At 68.9% G+C, this 22,300-nt stretch overlaps 3 protein-coding genes across 5 annotated transcripts; 2 read left to right on the top strand and 1 right to left on the bottom strand.

Moving 5' to 3' along the window:
* Positions 1-308: 308 nt before the first annotated feature.
* On the bottom strand, positions 309-7,980 carry CNTNAP1 (contactin associated protein 1). Its single transcript, XM_062627711.1, has 24 exons — positions 7,801-7,980; positions 6,694-6,795; positions 6,305-6,498; positions 6,064-6,211; positions 5,658-5,861; positions 5,397-5,581; positions 5,169-5,312; positions 4,552-4,813; positions 4,325-4,474; positions 4,086-4,257; positions 3,891-3,997; positions 3,673-3,792; positions 3,330-3,533; positions 3,078-3,234; positions 2,855-2,982; positions 2,600-2,767; positions 2,311-2,529; positions 1,995-2,234; positions 1,672-1,908; positions 1,415-1,542; positions 1,222-1,315; positions 870-1,103; positions 718-765; positions 309-625 (listed from the first exon to the last, which is right to left on the bottom strand). The coding sequence occupies exons 1-24, from the start codon at positions 7,877-7,879 to the stop codon at positions 435-437; spliced, it is 3,915 nt and encodes a 1,304-aa protein (XP_062483695.1). The 5' UTR covers positions 7,880-7,980; the 3' UTR covers positions 309-434.
* A 1,172-nt stretch (positions 7,981-9,152) lies between these two features.
* Positions 9,153-11,486, top strand: CCR10 (C-C motif chemokine receptor 10). The gene is made up of 2 exons (XM_062627717.1): positions 9,153-9,399; positions 10,243-11,486. The coding sequence occupies exons 1-2, from the start codon at positions 9,214-9,216 to the stop codon at positions 11,323-11,325; spliced, it is 1,269 nt and encodes a 422-aa protein (XP_062483701.1). The 5' UTR covers positions 9,153-9,213; the 3' UTR covers positions 11,326-11,486.
* Positions 11,487-13,419: 1,933 nt separating this feature from the next.
* Positions 13,420-20,955, top strand: PLEKHH3 (pleckstrin homology, MyTH4 and FERM domain containing H3). 3 transcript variants are annotated; one of them, XM_062627699.1, is made up of 13 exons: positions 13,420-13,654; positions 15,303-15,358; positions 16,001-16,089; positions 16,268-16,462; positions 16,606-16,763; positions 17,488-17,611; positions 17,754-18,051; positions 18,153-18,360; positions 18,541-18,668; positions 18,789-18,909; positions 19,575-20,024; positions 20,106-20,297; positions 20,381-20,955. In XM_062627699.1, the coding sequence occupies exons 1-13, from the start codon at positions 13,502-13,504 to the stop codon at positions 20,597-20,599; spliced, it is 2,391 nt and encodes a 796-aa protein (XP_062483683.1). In that variant the 5' UTR covers positions 13,420-13,501; the 3' UTR covers positions 20,600-20,955. The 3 variants fall into 3 exon arrangements, with proteins under 3 accessions (XP_062483683.1, XP_062483682.1, XP_062483681.1); XM_062627698.1 differs by having other exon boundaries at positions 18,541-18,677; positions 19,575-20,015; XM_062627697.1 differs by having other exon boundaries at positions 13,421-13,654; positions 18,541-18,677.
* Positions 20,956-22,300: the final 1,345 nt, after the last annotated feature.

Genomic DNA, 22,300 nt, shown 5'->3' with positions numbered 1-22,300 from the left:
CCGGGAGGAGCTTCCCTTTGGATTTTTATACAAACGGAGAGAATAAAAAACCCGGGGTGTAGCGGGAGGATCCGTTACCTGAGCGGGTGAAAGCAGCAGCGAGGGGCGGTGGCATCATGCGCGGCAGCGGCCGGGGGTACCGGCACGGTTGGGTATTGCTGGGTGCGGGGCTGGCGCCGGGGTCCTCGTGGCTCTGGCTTAAGCGAGCAAAGCAGCGGCTCAACTACGTGTGAGCGGGGCGGCGGGGCCCGTGCTGCCCGTACCGGGGCTCCCGGTGTGGGGCAGAGCTGGCGCTGGGTCCCGGCCGCGCTCCGGGGCCGGTCCTGCCCCGCGGCGGGTGTTGGCAGTTCAGGAGCGCTCGGCCCTTTGGTCCTGCGATGCTCGCTCGGCCCCAGGGCTGTGGGGCTGCGAGCGCGTCCCATCCCCGGGCACCACTAATCCCCTTTGGCCTCCTCCAGGATCTGGGGCAGGTTCTGGTCCTTGCGTGCCGAGAGCGGTTTGGCAGCGCTGCCGTAGTCCTGGATGGCCTTGGGCTCGTTGGTGTGGTAGGAGCCCTTGTAGCGGTGGTGGTAGAAATAGAGCAGCACCAGCAGCCCCCCGAGCAGCAGGAGCAGGAAGATCACAACTGCAGGGAAGAGGCAGCGGTGAGGGGCTTGTGGGGGGGGGAACACAGGGCCAGGGCAGAGGTGGGGGGCACCGACCGGGTGCTTCACTTACACCCGATGATGATCCCGATCCAGCCATCATCGTGCACATGGGGGAAATCTGCAGAGACAGAGAGGCTGAGACCTGGCTGCAGCAGGGTCTTGTGCTGCAGCATCCCCTCCGCTGCTGAGGCTTGCTGGGGGGGGGGGTACCACAGCACCTACCTATGTCCATGTACCAGGGGTCCATCTCGGGAGGGATGAGGATGGTGGTGAGGGGGAGCATAGAGGCACAGTTCGACTCCACCAGCTCCCCACGGATGCTGTAGGGCTTGAGGACACTGGTGGGGTGGAAGATGGCTTTGAGAGGGACGAGAGTGTTGAACTTCACCCCTGAGAGGCAGCCTGAGAAGCCGGGCGTGTTGTAGCGCTGGATCTCGGGGTCGATCACACCGGTCTCTGTGGGGGCACAGGAGGAGAAGGCTCATCCCCTGCAGAGGGCAAGGACCGTGCTGGGCAGAGAAGCCCCCGAGACCCCAGCATGGGAGTGGGCAGCCGAGGGCAGGACCCAGCTCACCCATCACGCGCCCCAGGTACAGGTTTTTGGGCGAGTCCAGCTTGCTGTCCACGAACAGGGAGAACTGCTGCTCCATCACCGGGAGATAGTCCACCTGGGGAAGGGACGGTGCCAGCTCCTGCCGAGCCTCCTCTGCCTCCCGCACCCTGCCTGTGCCCCCTCCCAGCCTCACCCAAGCCCCACAGGGCTATACCTGCGTGTACAGTGTGCGGTGCAGGCGGGTGATGTTCACCCTATGGGGCCTCCCGTCTGTCACTGGCTTGGTGGTGAGGGCGAAGACGTAGGGGCTGGTGCCCAACTGGTAGCGCAGCTGCAGGCTCCCTGTGGGCAGAGTGGGGCCATCAGTGGGGCCAGGGCTCTGGGCAGTGGGTCCAGCCCCTCCGCAGTGCTGGTGGAAGGAAGGTCCCTTGCGGCCGTGGTACCCGAGGAGATCCCCGCAGGCTCCCTCACCGTCATCCTTGATGAGCACGGCCATGTAGTCCTTGACGAAGGTGCTGACGTAGAGCAGCACGGCGGGCGCCGCGGTGGTGCTGAAGCTGAAGCTCACTTCCTCGCTGGTGAGGTTGTAGCCGGGCAGGGGCTGCCAGGGGCTGCTGATGATGCTGGCAAACTCGCGGGCAGCGTACAGCGACATGGGCAGGATGTTGTACCGCACCCAGGTGCCCTCCTCGAAGTACCCGCCGATGTCTGCGGGGCACGCGCAGGGTGATGGGAGCACCAGGGGGGAACACCCGGGAGCCCCACGGCAGCCCCGGCGAGGCCCCCGCGCTCACCGTGGTTGCAGAAGGGCCCGTCGAAGGCAGAGACGCTGCAGTTGCAGCTGTAGTGGCTGTAGCGCTCGACGCAGAGCCCGCTGTTCTGGCAGGGCACCGGCGGGTCCTGGCAGTGCCCGGTGCAGTTGACCCGCACGCCCTCGGTCTCGTTGGCTTTGCCCTCCAGGTTGAGCGTCACCCCGTTCATCCGCAGCGCCCGCAGGCACCCCAGGAACGGGCGCATCTTGTGCTCCGCCGCGCCTGCAGCGGGGCCGAGCGTCAGCACCGGCGCCCCACGGGGAGCCGGCCACCGGGGATGCGGCGGGGGGGCTCTCACCGACATAGAGGGGTCTGTCGAAGTCCAGGCGCACGAAGCTCTGCGGCGGAGCCTGCCGCACCACCCAGGGCAGTTTGTCCACCCGCAGCCGCGCCAGCTTCACGTTGAGCTCAGCCTTCACCTGGTGCCACTCGTCGTCGTTCCAGGGCACCGCCGACCGCACCGTCAGGTTCTCGTCCCCGTTCCCGATGTCGTAGGCAAACACCACGTCCCTGGTGGCTGTAGGGACACGGCGTTGGGAGGAGGCCCCGCTCACGTGTCCCCCCCTCGCCCCGCTGCCCGCCCGTACTGTTGAGCTCCACACGGATGTAGTTTCGGGAGCCGGGATTCTCCAGGAAGACGCCGGACTGGGCGGTGGTCTTGAAGTAGAAGGAGATGTCGAGGCTGTGGTTGGCCTGGAAGGTGGGGAAGAGCAGGGCTGCGCCCTTGTTGAAGGAGATGGTGTTCCAGGTGTTGCCTGTGGGGAGCAGGAGCGGTGAGGGACGGGCATGGAGCACCACAGCCACAGCACCCCACGGGACCCGCTGCGGATCCGGTCACTCACGGTCTCCGTAGCACCGCAGGGGCCCCAGCAGGAACTGGGCTTCGGAGCCGGTGCGGTTGGTGTCTCCAACCACAACCTGTGTGACGGGCAGGTGGTCCACGAAGGTCAGCAGACCCTTGTCCGTCCTCCTGCGCACGGCACACGTGTCGGAGGGGCCGTGAGGGGCTTCTGCCCCTTGGCCAACCCAGCCCCTGTGCCCCCATCGCAGCCCGCCAGCACTCACCACAGCGCGTGGTCAGCATCACAGTTGCAGAAGTACTTGGGGTCAGCGCAGTTCTTGTCCAGGCCGCATGCGCAGCGTTGGATGCCCGGCCGAGAGCCCCCCCAGTAGTAGTGCCGCTCGTCGTGACGGCCCATCCAGAAGCTGAAGGGCAGCCCGGCTGCGGGCACACGGGAGGGTGAGGACGTGGTCCCGCAGCGTGGTCCCACCGTAGGGGCCCCGCAGCACGGCCCCGCTGCTCCCCCCGCTGCTCACAGGGGGTGTTGAGCAGGCGGGAGCTGTAGCAGTGGAGCTCGATGCGCTGCTCGCAGTACTCGGAGGCATTGGCCAGCGCCGAGACCTCTGCCCAGGAAGCGTTCCAGTACTCCACAGCGCCCAGGTAGGGCTGGTCCACGCTGGAGCCCGTCACCCGCGTGGCGTAGTGGCGGTTGTGCCGGATGATGGTCCACGCTCGGTCCTCTGCGGAGGCAGGGGGGGATGCTAGGTGCAAACCCCAGGACCCCCTTGCTCCCTGCATCCTGCTCCACCCAGCACACACAGGCAGAGGCTGGCCCCTGGGGGCACTGGGTAGAGGGGGGCACCCTCCCGCTGCCCCCACCTCGGATGTCGCAGTACACGGTGAAGGGCTTGAGCGGCCCGCTGCCATCCGGGTCAATGGTGTAGTTGCCTGAGGTTTTCCCGCTGACCCGGTAAGCATCGCACGACTCCTTGTAAAGGGCTGGAAGAGACAAACGGGGCTGGGGTCAGCGTGGCGGGGGGGAGTGGGAGGACTGCAGGGGCCCGTGCTTGTCCCCCAGCCCAACATCCCCGGCTCACATTTGTGGCAGGTCTCTCCCTTGTACCCTGTCAGGTCACAGATGCACATGAAGTCATCCCAGGACTGGATGCAGCGGCCGTCGTGCTCGCACAGGTTGGGGGTACACCTGAGGGCGCAGAAGGCTCCTGTCCTGGCACCAGCGCAGCCCCCAGTGCCCGCCTGTGCCCAGCCAGCACCCTTCTCTCCACTGGTACCTGTCTGTGATGCCACAGACGTTGAAGAACACGTTGAAGTACTGCCCCAGCCGGTGCTGCTCCAGCAGCTCCATGTCCACGGGCTGCATGTCCACGTTCAGCATCTGCAGGCAGCCGTGGAAGGCCGTCTGGTTCGAGCGGCAGCCGGTGACTGAGGCCGGCTTGGGGCAGCCTGCAAGGCACAGCGTGGTGAGCAGTCCCCAGGCACCCATCGCCCCGGTTCCCCCCCCGCCACCCACCTCCGAAGAAGTACTGGCTGCCGGTGCGGAGCTGGAAGGGATGCGCCACCCGGAACTCGGCGCCATCGTCATCGTCGATGGTCACCACGGCCGAGCCGTCCCGCGCCACCAGCTGCACCGAGTGCCAGAAGCCGTCGTTGAGGCGATGCCCTGCGCAGGGACAGGATTGTACATCACAGATGCTGCCTCCAGCCTGACACCAGCCCCACGCTGGCTCCGCAGCCCACCTGCGGCAAACTCCAGCTTCTTCTTGCCGGGCTGGGCGATGGAGACGTTGATCTGGCCCTCGCTCAGCACCACCTCGAGGGAGCCCAGGCGGTCGGCGAAGCTGGTGTAGAGCAGGAGCCCGGCGGTGTCCCAGGAGCGGAAGCGGAAGCTGACGGACAGGCGGTTCCTCCGGGGGATCCCTGGCACCTGCACGTAGTTGTTGATGCCGGCGAAGGTGATGGGGTTGTACAGCTGGTCCCGGCAGTAGTGGCCCACGCGGCCCTGGGGGCGACCACAGGAGGTGGTGAGCAGGGGGATGCCCCCTCATCCCATCCCACCCCATCCCATCCCATCCCATCCCCTGCCCTCCCATCCCACCCTATCCCATCTCAACCCATCCCCACAGCCCTGGCCCCCATCACTCCCGATCAATCCCATTGCCTGGCAGAACCAGGCAGGCGCCCCGGGCCAGGAACAACCTCCTGTGGTCAATGCAGTGCCGCTCGGCTGAGCACAGCTGCTGCCCGTCCTCACGTCACCCCACAGTGGGGCTGAGGACCTGATCCTCCTCCAGGAAAAGGGTCCCCCCACAGCAGGGATAGGGGCCCCGGGCAGGGGCTACCACCCAGGGCTGGACCTCAAAGCGGATGTTGGGTCTCCGGTGCCGGGCCAGGTCGGCGATGTTGACCCCATTGAAGATGATGTTCTCCACGCAGCCCCGGAAGTTTTGCCGGTAGGTGAGGTGCTGCTTGTCCTGGTCAATGACGCCCCCAAAGAAGAGCTGGGAGGCAGAGGGAGAGGGTCAGCCCCTTGCTGGGCTTGCTGTGCATCAGCATCCTGACAGCTCCCTGCCCACCGCACCCACCTCCGTGTCGAGGTCGAGCTGGTCGAAGGTGCCGTGGCAGCGGAAGCGCTTGACCTCCCCGTCTAGCGTGAGGTTGACGTGGCGGCCATAGCGCTCGATGTGCAGCGAGTGCCAGTGCTGGTCATCCAGGAGGCTGCCCACCGTCACCGTCGTGTGGCCCTCGGTGGCATGCACCGGGCTGCTGCCTGGGGACGGGCAGGCTCAGCTGGCGGCTCCCCAGCGCTGTGTCCCCCAGCCCTACATCCCCCAGCCCTGGCTCACCTAAGCTGATGTGCAGGAAGAGCTGAGCCTGTTTGAGCTCCACTGTGATGTAGTCACCCTGAGCGCCCTCGCCGTGCATCAGCACCCCATCCTGCTCCAGCGTCTTGAAGTTGAAGGAGATGTCATCCTCCATGGTGCTGATCCTCTTGGCCCGGAAGCGGTAGGAGATGGCATCATCCCCATCGAAGTAGAGCACGTGGGACCCTGGGGAGAGCAGAGTGGCCCCGGTCACGTCACTGCCCACAGCAGCAGGCGCCTGGCATGGGGAATGCTCCATCCTGTTACATTTCATGCCAGAGCTGATGACTGCAGACGGCTCGGACACAGCCCCTCTGGGAAAGGGTTCTCCAGACGCGCTGGAGCCGACCCCATGCGGGGCTGCTGCAGCCCCAGCTCGGGTACTAACGATAGGGGCAGCCGTAGAGGCCCAGGCGCAGCCCAATCTTCCCGCGCGGGTTCCAGGCCACCGGGATGATGCGGATGTAGCGCGCGAGGATGGGGTAGTGCAGGTCGTGCCGCACCACCCCGCTCTCATTCACGTTCCCGAAGAATGTCTGGGGATGAAGGGCCATCATCAGCACCTCGCTCCAGGCAGTTCCTCCTTCCCAAGGATCCCCTTCCCGCAGGGACCCCTGGGCTGCCCTTACCCAGTTGCTGCCCTGCTGGAAGAAGGGTTTCCAGCTGGTGGGGTGGTCCCCGTAGAGCACGATGTAGCGCGTCAGCCAGTCGTAGGTGTTGAAGGTCCCCTGCGTGGCCACTGCATTGATCCGGTGCTTTTGCATCAGGTCGATCTGGAGCCAGGGTTGCTTGTCCCGGGGGTCAGGGGACCAGCCGCTGGTGCCTGCAGGGGGAGCGGCTCAGCCCCACTGCAGCACCCGGCTGTGGGTGGGAGCTGCAGGGCTGCGGGGCTCACCCCCACCCCGGCTGAGCATCCGAGGACCCCTCAGCCCCACACGAGGCAAGACCTTGCTGGGGACACCTCTGCCCATGGCTCTTCCCCCCGACCCCGTCTGCACCCCGGTCTCTGGGGACTCACTGTGCAGCCGGGCAAAGGTGGCCGAGTAGAAGATGTTGTATCTGGAGGAGGCACCGAGGGACCAGGAGTACAGGGGAGAGACGAGCTCATCGTAGCAGGGTCCTGCGGGGAGAGCGGGGCTGGGGCCGGGCTCGGGGCCCTGAGGTGACCTCTATGGCTCTGGGGACCCCGGGACCCCGCAGGGAGCGGAGGGTCCAGCTCCCGCTCTGCCCTCCCACTGCAGCGAGCTGACACACCTCTGCGGGTCCCGGCGCCCGCACCGGCCGCCGCTGCACTGACGGGAGCTCAGGGACCACCCCGCGCCCCTCCCCGCCCCGCCCAGGGCAAACCCCCCCCAGAGACGGCTCCAGCCGGGTCCCGAGCCCTGCGCAGGGCCTCCCCCCCCCCCCCGGCCCGGTCGGACGGAACCGGGGAGCCCAGGAGCGCTTGCAGCATCCCCGGCCTCAGTGCGGGGCCAGGGCAGCCGCGCTGCGCTTAATGCTGCATCACCCCTGCCTGCACCGCCCCTGCCTGCATCGTCCCTGCCTGCAGCATCCCTGCCTGCCCCATCCCTTGCCTGCAGCATCCCTGCCTGTCCCATCCCTTGCCTGCAGCATCCCTGCCTGCCCCATCCCTTGCCTGCAGCATCCCTTGCCTGCACCGTCCTTCGCCTTCACACCCCGCAGCCCGCGCGTCCTCACACAACCCCGGCCCCGGGGGAAGGGGCCAAGGGCTCCGGCTCCGAGGGGCCGCAGGGACCAGTCCGGTGCCGCCCCGCGGCCGGGCCGGTACCCGCGGTGGCGATGGCCGAGGTGCTGGCGGTGCTGGCGGAGCGCGGCCGCCCCCGGGGATGCGGCGCAGCGGGGCGGGTGCTTGGGGCATCCCCGGAGGCTCCGGACCGGGGAAGGGAGGGGGGGAGGGCGCACGGAAGCCTGTGTCCGGGGGTGACCTTGGGGACGATGGGGACCGGGGCGTCGGGGGAGAACGGGGGATGCCCGGGGCAGAAGTGGGGGGATGCCCAGGAGAACGGAGGTGGAGGGAATCGTGCGGCTCAGGGGTGCGGGGCCGGGCAACGGGTGCGGTCCCGCAGTGCGGAGCGGCCGCTCCCGGGGCTGCGGCCCCACTTACGTGCGAGGCAGCCGGGACCGGGGCACAGGAGGCCGGTGCAGGCGGCGAGCAGGAGTCCGAGGAGGCGGCGAGCGCTCATGCTGGAGCGCCCCGAGCGCCCTCGGCGCCGCCGCTCCCGGTGCTGCAGCCGCGCGGCGGAGCGGGGCCGGCGGCTCCGCCCACGGCGGGAGGCGGGGGGGGGGCGTCCCCGGGACCGGGATGCGGCGCAGCGCAGAGCCACGGCCCCCCCCCCCGCTCTCCCTTGTGCCGCGCCCCCGAGGGATGCTCCCCGGGGGTTATATTTGGGGATGCGAATGAGGACGTGCAGGGAGCTCCCCGGGTGTTACCGGGTCCTGGTCTCGGTGCTCAGAGCCCGCGGTAGCCGGGGGGGGGGGGCTGAAGCGGTGCCCCCCAGCGCACCCGCAGCAGATGTGGCAGCAGTTTGTAATCAAGCCGCAGATTAAGGCCTGCGGGTCTCGGGGCCGCCTGTCTCTCTCCAGTGGTGCAGAAGATGGGATTTATCCTGTCTGGTCCCAAACATCCCCAGACACCCACGGGGGGGGGGGGGGCTGGCAACCGCGTGTCCTACATATATGCTGCCTGCCCCACAGACCGCACAGTGCTCTGTGTCCCCCTGTTCTTGTGAGCCCCACAAACGCAGCCCCGAGGATGGGGTGCACCGGGGCCCTGGCAGGGCTCGGTGCGGGCAGCTCCGCACCACTGGCACCGGGGCGCTGCCCACCCATCCTGGGCACCGCGGGGCAGGGCTGCGGGTGCCAGGGCAGCTTCCTGTGCAGGCAGAGCCGAGCCTGGGCTGGCAGGCGAAAGAGGGAACAGAAACCCACAGGTGGGGCGAGGCGGGGGGGGGGGGGGCGGGCAGGGACCCTGCCCAGCTGCAGGCAGCAGGAGGGCCGAAGGCAGAGCTGGGATAAACCACGACAGAGACGGCTGTAGCGGGGAGAAAGGGGGATTGAGGGATTAGCACAGCAAATGGATGGAAGCCCGTTAAAGCTGGGGATCAGTTTGGTCCTCCCTGGGGAGAGGAAAGTGGGGCCTGTGCCCTACAAGAACTAAGCTGCTCCTTAATGAGGAGCTGGGAATTTTGTTGTCAACAACCAGGAACAGGATACCCAGTGCTGCAGGGCTGCGGGGTGCAGGGCAAGGCTGCCCTAGGAGCAGCATCCTGCCGGTGCCCAGCTCAGCTCCAGCCTATGCTCAGCTCCATGGCCCTTTCCCTCCAGCCGGGAACCAGGCAGCCCTTATGGGGCAGGAGCCACAAACAGGCCCAATAGGGTTGGGATCTCCCAACACTGGATGTCCCCCCGCAGACCCTGCTGTCCCTGTTTGTCCCCCAGCCCCACAGGACAGGGCTCAGCAGTGCTGCTACTTCCACCCCCAGAGCACAGGTGGTAGCCACAGAGTAGAAGATGCAGGATGCGCTCCAGAGCGGGGTCACGTTTGCCTCCCTGCCTTCCGCCCCGGGGCTGGGCCTGTGAGCTCTGCACCGCTCTCAGTATCGGGAGCTGCACGTGGTCAAACCACAGGCTGCAGAGTGCGAGACACCGAGGGCTCCAGACCCAGCAGCCAGGGGAAGGGTCCCATTGCGCCATGCAGGAGCAGGTGAGGGCTGCGGGGCGAGAGGCTCACTGGAGCGGGGGAGCACCCCCTTCACTGCCTTTTTCTGTTGCTTTTAAACGGCTCTCGTGAGCTGGCTGGGTTTGGGCTGAAAGGCAGAGCCCCAGGAACGCAGGGCAGTGCCCAGTGCCCCAGGACCCCAGGGCCTGGAGCAGGGAACGGGCTGCAGGAGCTGCTGGGGAGTCAACCTCCCGCAGCACTGAGTTCACATCCCAGCTGTGGCCATGGAATGGGTGTGGGATCAGGCTCACTGGTGGGAGCTGGGGTGAAACTGCTCTCATGAGGCTGCTCTGAGCCAGAGCCATGCTGGATCCTGACCTCCATGGCAATGGGGGCCCAGGAGCGGTGCTGTCCCTCTGCCCGGAGCAGGGCCAAGAGGCTGGGAGCTGGGAGCACTGTGCACAGCTGCCTGCGGGCTGGGCAAGGCAGTGGGACCCTCCAAGACCTCCCTGGCTGGGAGCAGAACTGGGCAGTTGTGGGGCTGTCAGCACTGGGGTCCCCAGGGTGCTGCATGGGTGCTCTGGGCAAGTCCATCTGCATAGGGCCGCCGGGGCCGTGGGCTGGGTGCTGAGCCCCTGGGGAGCTGAGGAGCAGCACGGCTTGTTTGTGGGGTGTGGAGCTGCGCCGGGGATGCCATGGCCGGGGTCACGTCTCCACCAGCTCTGCACCGCTAGTGACTGCTCCTGAAGCTTGTGGTTGCTCTCACAATGAGCACACGGCGAACCTCCGTCTGCTTGGGGTGGGTGCGAGACGGAAACTGCCTGAGTGCAGGGCTGGGTGGAGGAGGCTCCCTGGGTGCGAGCATCCCTGACACCCTCCTCTGCGCAGGTGACCCCCAGCCCCGTCCCCATGGAGCTGACTGCCACCACCGACTTCTACCCATGGGAGGACGGGGACTCGTGGGAAGGGAGCATCCTGCCCGAGCTCTGTGAGAAGCAGGCGGTGCAGAGCTTTGCCCGCACCTACCAGCCTGCTGTCTACCTGCTGCTCTCACTGCTGGGCACGGTGGGGAACGGGCTGGTGCTGCTCACGCACACCCGGTACCGCCAGGCACACAGCATCAGCGACGTCTGCCTCCTGCACCTCGCCCTCTCCGACCTCCTGCTGCTCCTGACGCTGCCCTTCGCTGTCGCAGACACGCTGCAGGGCTGGTCCCCGGGCACAGCCACCTGCAAGGCGCTGCAGGGCCTCTATGCCCTCAACTTCTACAGTGGCTTCCTCTTCCTCACCTGCATCAGCCTGGACCGCTATGTGGCCATCGTGCGGGTGCCGGCCGCCTGCCGCCTGCGCCCGCGGGCTCGCCGCCACGGCTGGCTAACGGCGGGGCTGGCCTGGCTGCTGGCCGCGCTGCTGGCGCTGCCCCAGTTCATCTACGGCCGAGTGCAGCAGCACCAGCACCTCCGGCTCTGCCGCGTCGTCTTCCCCCGCGCGGTCTCACGGGCGGCTCGAGGGGCCACCAACCTGGTGCAGGTCGTGTTGGGCTTCGCGGTGCCCTTCGTGGTGATGGCGAGCTGCTACGCGGCCGTGGCACGGACGCTGCTGGCGGCCCGCGGTGCCCAGCCCCACCGTGCGCTGCGGGTGCTGCTGGCCCTCGTGCTGGTGTTCGTGGCCCTACAGCTGCCCCACAGCCTGATGGTGCTGCTGGATGCGGCCGAGCTGTTGGCCAGCTGGGAGGTGAGCTGCGCCCAGAGCCGCCGCAAGGACCTGGCGCTGCTGGTCACCGGCGGGCTGGCGTACCTGCGCTGCTGCCTCAACCCGCTGCTCTACGCCTTCTTGGGCCAACGCTTCCGCCGCGAGCTGTGGCTGCTGGCCAGCGATGCCGGCTGCGTGGGGCCCCTTGACCAGCGCTGCCCCGGCTGCCCCAGTCCCCGCCGGCGCACGTCGCTCTCCACCTGCCCCGATGTGGTGTAGGGACGCGGTGCCCGTGGCCCGGACAAGGACCGGCACCCCGGGGCTCGGACCTTCTGCGGCTCCCTCGGGACAGCCCCGTCGGGGCATGGCAGAACCGACGTCCCACACGGTGCCTGCGCACACACAGGCAGAGGGAAGAGCAGCCCCACAGAGCCCGTGAGCCCTGCAAGTGCCTCTGCTGGGCAGTGAACTGCTGGGCTGGGGGGGACCCTGCAATGTCACACGTGTTTCAGGGGACCACGTAATGTCATACGTGCTTCAGGGGATCACGTCCTGTCACATGTGAACCGGGGTGCCGTGCTGCAGGGGATGATGCGGTGTCACGCGTGCTCTGGGGTGCGGTGCCGGGTCACGCGTCCTGCGGGGCTGTGCGGTTCCGGTGGGCCCGGGCTGGTTCCCACCCTCGCAATAAACCCCGCTCCAATCCCGGTGGGTGAGCGCCGGCCCCGTGCGAGCCGGGGTTGTCCGGGCCGGGGCGGGGGGGGGGTCAGGCCGTGCCCATCGGTGCCGGCCGGGGGTGCCTGCAGGCGGCAGCAGAGTCCCGCGCTTCCTGCCTGCTCCCTGCCCGCTCCCTGCCCGTGTCCTGCCCGTCCCTGCGTGAGGGGCGACTCCGGCAGCCGTGGAGCGGGCGGGGACCGGCTGCGGGCGGAGGGACGGGGCCGGGAGCGGGGACTCGCGGGGTGCGCGGCTCCCCCGTGGGGGGGGGCCCGGTGGGGCGGGAGTGGGGCCGAGCCCAGGCCGCTGCCCCCGCGGTGCCGGAGGGGCTGCGAGCCCCGGGGCTGGCACCCTGCGAGGGCACAGACCCCCGGCCCCGTGCGGCTGCACCAGGGTGCCGGGAGCGGGACGGGACCTGGCTTTGGCACAGCCGCCCATGCGGTGTCCGCGGAGGAGCCCGGCATGTGGGAAAGCACCTCCTGGTGCTGCCGGGCTGGAGGCTGCTTCCTGCTCACCCCCAGGGCCCTCTGGGGATCAACCCAGCGTTCCGATGGGGGAAGCTGTCCTGGACCCGTCACCTCCTGCTGAGCCGGAAACACCTTTACTGCTGACTCAGCATCCGCATCCCTACAGTGAAGGGCCTGGGTGATGGACCCTCATCCCCCACAGCCCTCGGCTGTCCCTGCTGATGGTGGGGCCAGATTCAGGCACTATCTCCCTGCACTGGCCCCACGGCAGTGCTGGGCTTGGCCCCGCAGCGGTGCTGCCATCTCCTCGCATCGCTGTGTCCCCCACCACGCCTCTGTCGTGGTGCCGCTGCCCGCTCTGCCTGCCCCAATGGCCCCGAAGCAGGGCTCAGCCCCGGCGCAGGCTGTGTGGGAGGAGAGCTGGCAGCGGCGCTTCCTGCGTGCGCATCCCAGCACCCGGCTCCCGCAGCCCGTGGTGACCCAAGAGCTGTAGCTCAGCCAGAGCCGGGGCTGATGTGCTTAACCCCTTCTGGGGCTCTGAGAGCAAGGCCAGGGCCCAGGCGCCGGCGCAGCACCCACAGCACCAGCACCTATGGACCCTCTGCTGCCAGGCAGGGCCCAGGGCCAAGCTGAGCTGTGCTGCTTTGCTGCGGGACCAGGTGTGACCCCACCATGAGCCCCCTGTACCCGCTCCCATGCCAAGCATAGGGCCCTCCAGCCCATGAGCTGCCGCTGGCACACGCTTGGCACTGACACCGCACCGGCTGAGCTGTCATCCCGGGACGGGTGTTGGTGCTGGGGCATATGCGGGGCAGCGCATGGCACCGGTGCCGTGGGGCTCGACGTGCAGACAGTGAAACCCCGGCGCTGCTGGAATGAGCTCGCTGTGCGCACTCTGCCTGGCACGGGGCCCGGTGCCGGTACCGGCGAGCTGCGTGCGGTGCCAGTGCTCACACCGGGCTCAGCCGGTGCCTGGTGCCCGCAGCACCGGCCCCGCCACAGCCGGGGGCCCCCCCCGCTGCTCCTCCCGGTGCTCCCCCCCCCCCCCCCCCCCCCCGGTTCAGCGCGCGCCCCCGCCCGGCAGCTGACGCAAGCGGCGGCCCCGCCGCCCCGGGCGCGCTGACTCCGCCCCGGGCCGCGCACGGCGATTGGCGGCTGCCGGTGACGCGCCCGGCCCGGCCCGCCCGGGGCGGCGGCGGGGCCGGTCCCGGTTGTGGCGGCCGGTGCGCGGCGGGGCCGGTCCCGTCCCGGTGCCGTCCGGTGCCGGCGGGGCGATGCCGTTCCCGGGCGGGCTGTGGTGGCTGCTGTGCTGCCGGCAGGGCTTCACGCTGCTGCGGCGGGACTACGGCGAGGCGGACCGGGAGGCGGACGGCGAGGAGGAGGAGGAGGAGGAAGCGTCCTTCGAGCTCCGCGCCCAGCGAGACCAGGTGGGGCCGGTACCGGCGCCGGGACATGCACCGGGGCCTCGGCTGGGTACGGGGCGGCGGGACCGGTGGTGCGCGGCTTCTCCCGCCCGGGTGCGCAGCTCGGCCCGGGCCCCGCGCCTGCCCGCGCACGTCCCCGCCGGTCCCCCCGCCCGGGCTGCCCTTGGCGCGTCCCCGCGGGGCGCGGGGGGGGTCCCAGAGCGGTGCAGGGGTGCGAGCAGGACGGGTGGGCAGCCCCGGGGGGGGATCGGGGATCGGCAGCGCCGGATCCGCACCGGGACCGGAGCTGCCCCGTGCGGCCGCCGGAGTGGCCTGAGGTGCGTGGAACCAGCTCGGTCCAGACCTGCTGGAGCACCCCGGGAGCACGTGCGGGGAACGGGCCTGGATCTCCCCGCTCCGGTCGCTTCCTCTGTTTAGAGAAGCGGAGCGGCGGAAACCGGCGCTTCCTCCGGCCGGGCTGCGTGGGGACGGGGATAGCGCGGGGCGGCGGGGGGAGCCCGGCTCCCGGGCGCTTCTTCTGCCCATCCCGGCTGCCTCCTGCCCCGTCTGGCGGTGGTGACGCTCTCCCGGTTGCTGCGGCCCCTTTCCCGGTGCCCGCTGCACGGGCCTGACCCCCCCACCCCGCCTGTTCCCTGCCAGCGGGTCTCCTTCTGCCAGTCCCACAGGGACAGGGGACAGCGGCAGGGCTGGAGCTGGGCCCGGTGACATCGGTGGCAGTGCCAAGGGCACGGCAATGGCAGGAGCGGTCTTTGGGCTGCCAGCGTCCCATGGGCCGGGGCTGGCGGGGGCGGTCGTGACGCCGGCTCCCCAGGGAGCCCATCACCGTGGCCAGGGCTCTTTGGGAACCGGCTGCAACGGCCGCCCCTTCCTAGGAGCGTGGGAGCAGCTACCCCGACCCTGCCACCGCGGCTCCGCTCCGGGTTATTTATATCCTTGAGAAGGAGCCGCCATGGCCTCGTCCTCGCGGGGGTAAGGAGCTGGGCCCATGTTGGTGCCCGCAGCCATGCAGCAGCGTGTGGGGTCCTCTGCAGTGGGGCAGTCACTGGCCCCGTGCAACAAGTGCCCTTAATGCCCTGGCACAGCAGTGCCGGCGCTAGGCCGTGGCACAGCCGTACCTGCAGCGGCTCCCCCTTCCCTGGCACTATTTTTAGCAGCCATCTCCCATCCCTGCTGCTCCTCCGGCTGCCCCACCGGGCACTGCCGGTGCCTGCCCGTGCCTGGGCTCTGCCTCGTGTCCCAGCACGTGCCCCGGGGTCCTCACGTGAGCGGCACCGTCCATGCCGGGTTGCGCTGCACGAGGAGGAACCGGCCCCTGTCCCGCTGCGGGGCCAGGGACTTCCCTGCGCCGTGTCCCACCGCCGCGGGCGGGAAGTCAGTGGCCCCATTACAATGGGACTTTGTGCCCTAAGCGCATTACTCAGCACTGACCTTGTGCAATTCTGCACGGTGTGCAGCCGGCCGGGTCAGCCGAGGACACGCAGCCTGAGCGCCCGGCGCCTGCCCCGCGCCCCGGAGTGTCCCCGCGGCTGCCGTGCGCACACCGGGGCTCCCGGCCCCGCTGCAGCAGGACTGAGCCTGTCCCTCTAGGCCTGGAGCTGGGCTGGCGAGCCACTGGGTGCCACTGGGACTGAGACATCTCCTTCCTCCGCAGGGGTCCCTGGAGGTGAGCCTGAGCCAGCCCACCCGCAGCAGCAGTGGCTCGGAGCGGTGAGTGATGCTGTGTCCGTCCCGTTTAGGCATCCCATCCCTTGCGTGGTGCTGTAGGGGCTGGGGGTCTGACACACACTGGTAGGACGCACTGGTGCTGGCATGTGCTGCACCATCCTGCCCATGGGGCCAGCACCAAGCTCTGCTGGTCTATGGGCTAGAGCAGAGGCTGGCAGAGCCGGGATAGCCACGCTCTGTCCCCATCCCCAGTGCGTCGTTGGGCACGTCTCCATCCCTCTGCCATGCTAATGGCTTGGCTGCCGCAGGCTCAGCCAACAGGGGCTCTGTGGGGCCATGTCCACCAGTAGAGGCCATGCCTTGGGGCAGTGCACGCCCAGGGATGTAGGGTGCCGGGGGCACAGGGCCCTGCTCGCTCCCTGTCCTCCCAGTGCCGACACGGCCGCCAACATTCCTTCCTGGTTGTTCATTTTCCGAATTCCTTGGCAGGGCCACGACTGCAAACAGCTTATTTTTAGCCAGGGTCATCTGCACCCGATGGCTTTGCTGCGTTCCCACCGTGGGGTTGTGGGGTGCCCAGAGCCCCTCAGGACCCAGATCCTCCCAGCCCACAGGCCAGGTCCCTGCTCCAGGGCTCTGCAAGGTTCCAGTGGGCACCAGCGCTCAGCCCCGTGTCACCCTCAGGTCCCTGCTTGTCGCAGAGGAGATGCGCAGCCTCATCGTGGAGAAGGGCCCAGAGCCAGTGGAGGATGACCCCGACGCTCTCATTAAAGGTGGGTGCAGCCATGCTGGGCACAAGGGCCTCCGGAGCCGGCAGATCGTGCTCCGACCACCTCTGGATCCCATGCCAGAGGCACGGGGAGCACTGGGCAGACGCTGCCCTGCACCAAAGGGCCAGTGGGACGGATGCTGCTGGCAGCAGTAGGAGCTGAAGCATCATCCCCTTCCCAGGCTGGCTGCAGCGGGAGGTGCGGGGAGGCGTGAAGACCCCCTGGATCCGGCCTCGGAAGTACTGGTTCGTGCTGACGCCCGACTCCCTGGACTACTACAGCAGCAACGAGAAGGGGGCCCGGCGGCTGGGCTCCCTCGTGCTCACCAGCCTCTGCTCCGTGCTGTGGCCAGACAAGCAGACCTACAAGGAGACGGGTAAGGGGCCGGCAACCATCAGCTGGGAAGCACCTTGTGCCCTCTGTCACCCTCCCAAGCCAGGGGTCTCCATCACGCAGAGGAGGGGCTGTGCCCGGTAGTGGGCAGCGGGTGAGCTGTGTCTGTGCCTCTGTCCCTCGCAGGCTACTGGAGCGTGACGGTGTTCGGCAGGAAGCATTGCTACCGCCTGTACACGGAGCGCCTGAAGGAGGCCGTGCGCTGGGTGTGCGCGGTGCAGAAGGTCATCGACAGCAAAGCTCCGGTGCAGACACCCACCCAGCTGCTGATGCGCGATGTTGAGGTGAGCCCTGTGGGGCTGGTGGGGGGGGGTGGTCGGGGGGGACACGTGTGCCATGGGGTGGTGGCGGTGGTGGGTACCTGTGCCAGGCGGTGATGGTGGTACCTGTCCCGGGTGGTGATGGTGGGTACCGGTGATGGTGGGTACCTGTGATGCGTGGTGATGGTGGGTACCGGTGATGGTGGGTACCTGTGCCGGGCGGTGATGGTGGGTACCGGTGATGGTGGGTACCTGTGCTTGGTGGTGATGGTGGGTACAGGTGATGGTGGGTACCTGTGCCGGGCGGTGATGGTGGGTACCTGTGCCAGGTGGTGATGGTGGGTACCTGTGCCGGGTGGTGATGGTGGGTACCTGTGCTGGGCGGTGATGGTGGGTACCTGTGCTGGGCGGTGGTGGTGGGTACCGGTGATGGTGGGTACCTGTGCCAGGTGGTGATGGTGGGTACCTGTGCCGGGTGGTGATGGTGGGTACCTGTGCTGGGCGGTGATGGTGGGTACCTGTGCTGGGCGGTGGTGGTGGGTACCGGTGATGGTGGGTACCTGTGCCAGGTGGTGATGGGTACCTGTGCCAGGCAGTGATAATGGGTACCTGTGCTGGGCAGTGATGGTTGTGGGTACCTGTACCCAGCAGTGGTGGTGGGTACCTGTGCCAGGTGGTGATGGGTACCTGTGCCAACACTCAGCCCGGCAGCCCCTCTGCAGCTGACTTCGTTGTTTCACCCTCCCAGGAGCACTGCGGCAGCCCCGAGGTGCTGGAGCAGATCTACCGCTGCAACCCCATCCTGCGCTACACCAGCAGCCCCCTCTACGCTCCCCTGCTGCCCTTCCCCTACGGCAGCCTGGACCAAAGCGGTGAGGGGGCACAAAGCCCGGTCCCATGGCCTTGCAGGGTGCTGTGCAGGGCAGGGGGGCACTGGGCCCCGGGTGCCTGGGTCTCGGGAGGGGTGGTCCTGCGACAGCCCATGGGGCTGTTAACCCCGATGCTGTCCCGCAGCCCCTGGCCCCCGCAGCTACACGGCGCTGCGCGATGAGGCCGTGAAGCTCTTCAACTCGCTGCAGCAGCTGGAGTCGGAGCGGGACCCGGTGCCGCTGATGCAGGGCGTCCTGCAGACCTGCCTGGACCTGCCGCCGCTGGTGGACGAGATCTACTGCCAGCTGGTGAAGCAGACCACGGAGCCGCCGGCGCCGGGCGGGCAGGGCGACCTGCACTACTGGCAGCTGCTCACCTGCATGAGCTGCACCTTCCTGCCCTCCCCGCCCGTCCTGCGCTTCCTGCGCTTCCACCTGGACAGGCGAGTGCCGGCGGGGCACCGGGCACCGGCTGCGGGCAGGGAGGGTGCCGGAGCCCGCACCGGGTCAGTGTTGCTCTGACCCCCTCCCGGTGCCTTTGCAGGACAGAGAGCCGGTTCCCTGCCTCGGAGATGGCCGAGTACGCCTGCTTCATCCGGGAGGCGCTGGGGAAGACGAAGGGGCGGGAGTGCGTGCCCTCGCTGGAGGAGATCCTGGTGCTGATGCGGCGGCAGGAGATGATCTGCACCGTGCACTGCCCCGGGGCGCCAGCCTGCAGCGTGGCCATCAGCTCCCACACCACGGCCCAGGAGGTGAGGGGCTGCAGGCACAGCGGGCGAGGGGCATTCGACGTGAGGGGCTGGGCAAGCAGCGAGCTCCGGGTGGTGAAGGGCTCCTGTGGGTCTGCCCCAGCTGAGCCCCGGTGGAGAGGGGCCGGGGCTTTGCCCACCTTGACCTCTCTGTCCTTGCCCCTTGCCTTTGGCTCACCCCAGGTGGCCCAGGAGCTGGTGTCGCGCCTGGGGCTGTCCCAGAGCCCCAATCTCTTTGCGCTCTATGAGCAGTCCCGGCGGCGGGAGCACCCCGTGGGCAGCGCCACGCTGCTGGCTGACGTCCTCACCAGGTTTGAAAAGTAAATGTCCTGCTCTGCTGCCTATGGGGAAGATGGGATGGGATGGGGTGAGATGGGGCAGCCTCCCCCTGCCTGCCCCCGTGCTGATGGGGCCAGTCTCTTCTCCTGCAGCCTGGCTGGGGAGGAGCGGGAGCAGGACCCGCCGTGCCGGCTCTGCTTCAAGCACTACGGCTTCCTGGACACGGACAACGTCCCGCGGGACAGCCTGGAGTTTGCTCTCCTCTTTGAGCAGGTGAGAGCCGTGATGGGGTGGCAGCACCGAGCTGTGCCATGCTGGGATGGCCGTGCTGTGCCATGCCATGGTGGCTGTGCCGTGCTATGCTGGGATGGCTGTGCTGTGCCATGCCACGGTGGCTGTGCCATGCTATGCTGGGATGGCTGCGCTGTGCCATGCTATGGTGGGATGGCCATGCTGTGCCATGCCATGGTGGCTGTGCTGTGCCATGCCATGGTGGGATGGCTGTGCTGTGCCATGCCATGGGGGACATGCCATGCCATGGTGGGGTGGCTGTGCTGTGCCATGCCATGGTGGCTGTGCCGTGCCATGTCATGGTGGCCGTGCCGTGCCATGCCATGGTGGCTGTGCTGTGCCATGCCATGGTGGCTGTGCCGTGCTATGCTGGGATAGCCATGCTATGCCATGCCATGGGGGCCATGCCGTGCCATGGTGGGGTGGCTGTGCTGTGCCATGCCATGGTGGCCATGCCATGCCATGCTGTGCTGGCCGTGCTGTGCCATGCTGTGCTGGCTGTGCCATGCCATGGTGGCTGTGCTGTGCCATGCCATGGTGGCCATGCCATGCCATGCTGTGCTGGCCGTGCTGTGCCATGCTGTGCTGGCTGTGCCATGCCATGCCATGGTGGCCGTGCCGTGCCAGCTCATGCCACCCTCCCGCAGGCACACGAGATGGTGCTGCGGGGCTACGTGCCCACGTCGGAGGAGACGCTGCAGACCTTGGCCGCGCTGCGCCTGCAGAGCCTCAACAGCGACTTCTCGACCCACGCTCCCTTCCCGCGCCTCGAGGAGCTCTTCCCACCCCAGGTGCTACACGCGCGGCTGCCGGCCCCCTGCCACCGGCCCCCCGCCAAGTGCCGGGGTGCGCGGCTGCGTGCGGGGCTCCTGGCCGGGGGGCTCTGGGGGCAGGCGTTGGCCAAGCAGCGCGCGGAGCGGGACCAGCGCCTGCGGGGCCGCCTGCGGGAGGAGGGTGCCAGCACCATGGCCGCCATCCTGGAGAAGTGGAAGCTGCTGCAGGGCATGGGCCGGCCCGAGGCCATGGCCGCCTACGTGGCGCTGGTGCGCGAGTGGCCCGGCTTCGGCTCCACGCTCTTCGACGTCGACGTGCGTGCGGTGAGGAACCGGGGGCTGCGGGGCCGGGATGGGGGGGCAGCCGTGGCCGGTGCAGCTCTGTGACCCCCTCTGTCACCGCAGAGCCCCGTGGGGGCCGCACCGCAGCGGCTCTGGCTCGGCATCGGTGCCAAAGCCGTTTCGCTCTACAAGCCCGGGGAGCCCGAGCCCTTGGACAGCTTCTGCTACAGCCGCATCTCCTCCTTCGGCGCCTCCGACAGCGGCACCTTCCGCATCTCCGTGGAGGACCGGGACCTGCTCTTCGAGACCTCCCAGGTAAGGGGGCTCCAGCCCCTCTGCATCCCCCCCCTGCCCCACGCAGGCTGCCCCCGGCTGCCCCGTGTCCGCTCTGCCCGCAGGTGGAGGAGATCGCGCAGCTCCTCAACACCTACCTCGCCTCTGCGGCCGCCCGGCAGCCGCCCCTGTCCCCGGAGCCGACCCCCAGCCCCGCTGCCTCCGACCCCACCGCGCTGCCCCGGGGGCTCTGCCCCACGGCCGGGCCCTGGCAGCACCAACCGCCGGTGGGCTCCTTCCACAGCCAGCCCGGTGCGCGGTGCGGCCCCGCAGGGTGCTCGTGACGGCCGGTGCCGAGCCGCAGGTCTGTGCCGGTCCGCGGCGGCTCCGGAGCAGGGACTGGGGCTCGCCCCCCCCCCCTCCCCGCCCCACGCCGCCGGTGCCTTTCTGGTGACTCCCTTTAATTTATTTGGAGCCCTCCACGTCTCCCAGCACTTTCCCTGGAGGGCAGCGGGTCCCTGCGCTGCCCCCAGGCCCGTCCCTGTCCCTGTGCCCCGGTGCCTTCGCCTCCAGCACCCGTGCTGCCCGGCAGCTCTGCCTGTGTGCCGGCACCGGGCAGCGGGGCTGCGCCATCGTCCGCGTCCGTCCGCCGAACCCACCCCTCCTGGAAAGCTGCGGGCGGCTTTTGGCCCAGCGCCCTCCTCCTCCCGGTCCCGGAGCGGCGGCCCCGGGCTCGGGGCGGGGGGGGGTGGCCGGGACGGCAGAGGGGGCTCGGCCCCTCGGTGTTGCCTCTGTCCCGTTTGTCGGTTGTGTCCTGGGGATGGGGGGGAGTTGTTGGTTTTTCTAATAAATGCACAAAGGACAGGATGGGGCTGCGGTGCCGGTGGGGCTGCGGTGGGGCTGCGGTGCCGGTGGGGCTGCGGTGCCGGTGGGGCTGCGGTGCCGGTGGGGCTGCGGAGGGACGCCCTGATCCTGCAGCAGGGCCGGGACACGCAGCGGGAGCAGCACAGCGTGTCCTTGGGGGCAGCGCCTGCCGGCCACAGCCTTTGGCAGCTCCCCAACAGCGCGGGCAGCTCCGGCTCCCCGGCACCCCCTGGCACTGGCTGTCCCGGCAGCAGGCGCCTCGGCGGGGCTGGTGCCAAAGAGGGCGTGGGAGCCCGGCGCTGAGGGGTATTTTTAGCCTCCTGGTCCGTGCCACAGGGTCAGAGGAAAAGGCCAATTCTCACCTTGAGCTGCCCGTGGGCTTGGGACCGCGCCAGCACCACCCCACGCCCCTGTCCCCTGCAGCCTGAATCACGCAGGGCAGGGCAGGACTGGGCACTGCCCAGGTCCCCATTGACACCGGCCGGCGCTGAGCTCGTGTCCTGTGCTGCAGTGCCGTCCCCTGCCTTGGCTCCTGCGTGCTGAGGGCCCCTGCATGGGGCCTCGTCCCTGTGAAGCAGCGCTGCGGGCAGGGCGGCGCCGGCTCCCGGCCCTGGTCAGCCGTGGCAGCAGGTCCTGCCGGTATTTCTGGCTCTGCCGCAGCAGTGGCCCCGGCGGGAGCAGCTCCCGGCCCCACCGGGACGTGCAGGGGAGCAGCGGCCCCGGTCCAAGTGCTCCCAGGACCCTGCAGAGCTGCGGCTGCGCAGCGGGGCTGCACGCAGCAAGCACTGGCCCTTGGCAGCATCTGCAGCTGCTCCTTGCCCAGCTGCTCGCGTAGGGACACGCGGAGGCAGCGTCAGTGCAGGAGCAGCCTTTATTAAAGCAAAATAACCTACAAAAATATAGATACAGCCTGTGCCCCAGGCCTGATCTGGCGAAGGAGGAACAAGGCTCCCGCCCAGGGCAAGGACTAGCTCAGCCACACAGAGCCTTTGGCCGCAGGGCTTGCGCGCACCCACCTCATCAGGCCAGGCCTGTTCCAAGCCCCTGGGTTCGCTCTCGTCACCCTCCTCCGAGCGAGCGTTGCTCGCATGGGCAGAGGTTCCCTCCCAGCGCAGCACGCAGCTGCCCCAGTCCTGTCCTGGGCCACGGGGGGAGCAGGGGCTGTGCCCTGCCAAGGGTCT

The sequence above is a fragment of the Pezoporus occidentalis genome, unplaced genomic scaffold (genome assembly GCF_034315485.1).
Source record: "Pezoporus occidentalis ecotype Australia unplaced genomic scaffold, CSIRO_AGI_Poc_V1 ctg304, whole genome shotgun sequence".
Lineage (NCBI taxonomy): Eukaryota > Metazoa > Chordata > Aves > Psittaciformes > Psittacidae > Pezoporus > Pezoporus occidentalis.
Note: the sequence above shows the minus strand (reverse complement) of the source record. Positions and strands in the feature narration are given on the sequence as shown.